The sequence below is a fragment of the Sphaeroforma arctica genome (genome assembly GCF_001186125.1).
Source record: "Sphaeroforma arctica JP610 unplaced genomic scaffold supercont1.215, whole genome shotgun sequence".
Lineage (NCBI taxonomy): Eukaryota > Ichthyosporea > Ichthyophonida > Sphaeroforma > Sphaeroforma arctica.
Genome location: NW_014040343.1, coordinates 99222 through 101882, shown reverse-complemented (window position 1 = coordinate 101882; position 2661 = coordinate 99222). Strand labels below are relative to the sequence as shown.

General features: G+C 41.0%; 1 protein-coding gene across 1 annotated transcript; it reads left to right on the top strand.

Annotated features, from left to right (window-relative positions):
• Positions 1 to 1283: 1283 nt before the first annotated feature.
• Positions 1284 to 2360, top strand: SARC_04012 (hypothetical protein; the record flags this gene model as incomplete). Its single annotated transcript, XM_014302189.1, has 2 exons — positions 1284 to 1388; positions 2169 to 2360. Coding segments are annotated over 2 exons (297 nt in total), but the record flags the coding sequence as incomplete, so codon positions are not given.
• Between the last annotated feature and the right edge of the window lie 301 nt (positions 2361 to 2661).

Below are 2661 nucleotides of genomic sequence, written 5' to 3'. Positions count from 1 at the left end.
AATTGTGTGTATGATGTTATCATTAATAGTGAATTTATGCTCATAACAAAAGATGTAGCTCTGCCAATCAACTTCATATATTCCGTTATTGTGAAGCATGTAAGTTCCAAAATAAGCTCTAAGTGGTGCATGACTGCAATTTTCTTTCAAATCTAGACGTTCGTGATCACACGAAGTGCGCAATTCTACACTCTTCAGGAATAGTTTGAATGTGTTTACTGTATTTCAAAAGCCTATTCTTCGATTTTGGTTGTTTTCAGGTCCTGACGCCAATCTTGATTTTCTGGTCAACGATCTGAAGAAGAGACCGCGGGGAGAAGCCACAATTGTATATTGTGTGACGCGCAAGGATGTCGAAAAGGTATACAAGTATATAATGTACGCACATTTAGCAACGATGGCGATTCATTTCTGTAGCAACTGTTTGACCCTGAATACCGTATTCATAGATTCGCTTCGAATGTGTAAGGGGTGGCTGTGTGTATAAACCCATTGCAGTATCGAGATTCTTTGCAACTGCCACCGTCAACTATCATCCGCTGTGCCTCCCTCAAAACATTTCAAATGTACACTTGGATATATACAAATTTGGAAAGATTGACGAGCAACATACATTTAGATTATAGTTTGTCTCTGGGAGTCTTTCCGCATTGTAGCTGTTTGCGCCATGACGTGTTCGTTGTTGCTGCACAGCCCAACGCGTGTTAAAATTCTATTTGTTGGTCACTGGGTACCCGCACAAGCTGGCTTGAGCTCAATTATATTTGCGTCGTTGATCATCTGTATAAACTGACACACGGTCAAACTTTGTATGTGTTGCCGGTTAGGGTTTTATCTACACAGACTGACATGTATTTTTTTGCCTTCCATTCTTAGGTTACTGAGTATCTGCAGGAGCGATTTGTGTCGTCAGAGGACCAGGTGCAAATCCGAGGGTACCATGCTGGCATGTCACTGAGTTCGAGAGAGGAGGCCCATTACGGATTCCTCAGTGGCGAAGTGGCGGTACGTATTCAATTTGGGTCTTCCAGATTCAAACATGTATTTGTAATGTGCGTCCCTATCACGCATATATGAAAATGTGCATGGACAAGATATAGTGAGAGAAGAGATTTACTACTGCCTAGTAGTTAAGGTGGCGGTACATGTCTACTTCTTCTTTTCAAGTCAGTTCGTTGTAGATTATTCTCATACTAGAATCTGAACATTTTACGGTTCCATTATATTCTATACCAGTGGGCTGCTCATCTGATAACAGTTTCCAATTTTACCCCTTCGCACAGTGCATTGTGGCGACCACAGCGTTTGGAATGGGAATTGATAAGACGGACACCCGTCGCGTTGTCCACTATGGCCCCCCCAAGACAATAGAAGAATACTATCAGCAGGTAAGAGTACCAACCGATTCCAATTTCCATTAGACCCATTTTGAGTAACGGATACTATTCGTTCGTCCCCAGAGTACACATTATACTTTTCAGGAATATTATACATTAGCATACATAAAGCTCTTGTATGTTTCATATTGCAGTCAAGTGCAAATTTTACTCAAACTGTGATCAGCTATTTGCGAGATTAGTGAAACGCACGGAATTTCAACACACAAATATTCAATCTCTCAAGTGCGTGATAGAGCTTAACATGCTCCTATGGCTAAAACAAGTGACGTCGATTTACAAGAATGTACACGTCTGACATTTTGGCAACTTAAAAAGTATGGCATGGGTATGTTTGGGCACGTGTGTGCACACATAGGTGCGATCTTACTGACCGTGTCTCGCTTTTCAGCATGTCTACACACACACACACATATATATATATATCCGAAAAACATACTAGTGGGAATATGTATGCATTCTTACACATGGGAATAGATAAACACACAGATGCAGAACTATTCTGTATCACCTTTAAATATTATAAACACTACCTTGCCTTGTACACGTTAAGTTCTCACACGTGAAGAGCTATTTTAGATATACACACACAAATATAGAATTATGTCGAGAGAAGTGCACGCAAATTGGAGTCGTCGCTCTACAGCTGACGGTAGTATGTGTCTAGATACATATATAGTTTCTTATTTTAATGGAGCATTTTGATTTCGTATGAATGAAAAAGTTTTTATATGCGACAGATCAGCGTTTCCTTCATTTCTGTACCTACAGATTGGACGTGCCGGGCGTGACGGATTACCCGCCAAATGTGTGATGATATGTAATGACATGGAGTTCGCACGCTACTACGACGACTTCTACTTAGGCAATCTTCACGGAGGTGCCAGGAAACACATGGAGGCGTCTATAGACGCTCTCAGGAAATACGCGGCAGATACGGTATGCGTTAGTCGTGATATGTAATTTTTTAGTCATGCTTATGCGTTCATGATGATTTGAAGCGATACATCACTTTCAACTATTAAGGCACACAAATCCGAGTCTCCAGCGAACAGCTAGGGTAGTCATATATAAGCAATCTCTGGAATTTGCCGCATATACAGAGTACAGGAATTGAGAGCAGTCATAAGTTCGTTGTTTGTGTTCATTTGTGTTCCCGGATGTACAAAAAAGAACGATCACTTCCACCAGGCCATTCTTACAGACGCCACAAGGCAACACTTTGTATTGTTGAAATACAGTCCTTTGATGTTTGCAGCCATGC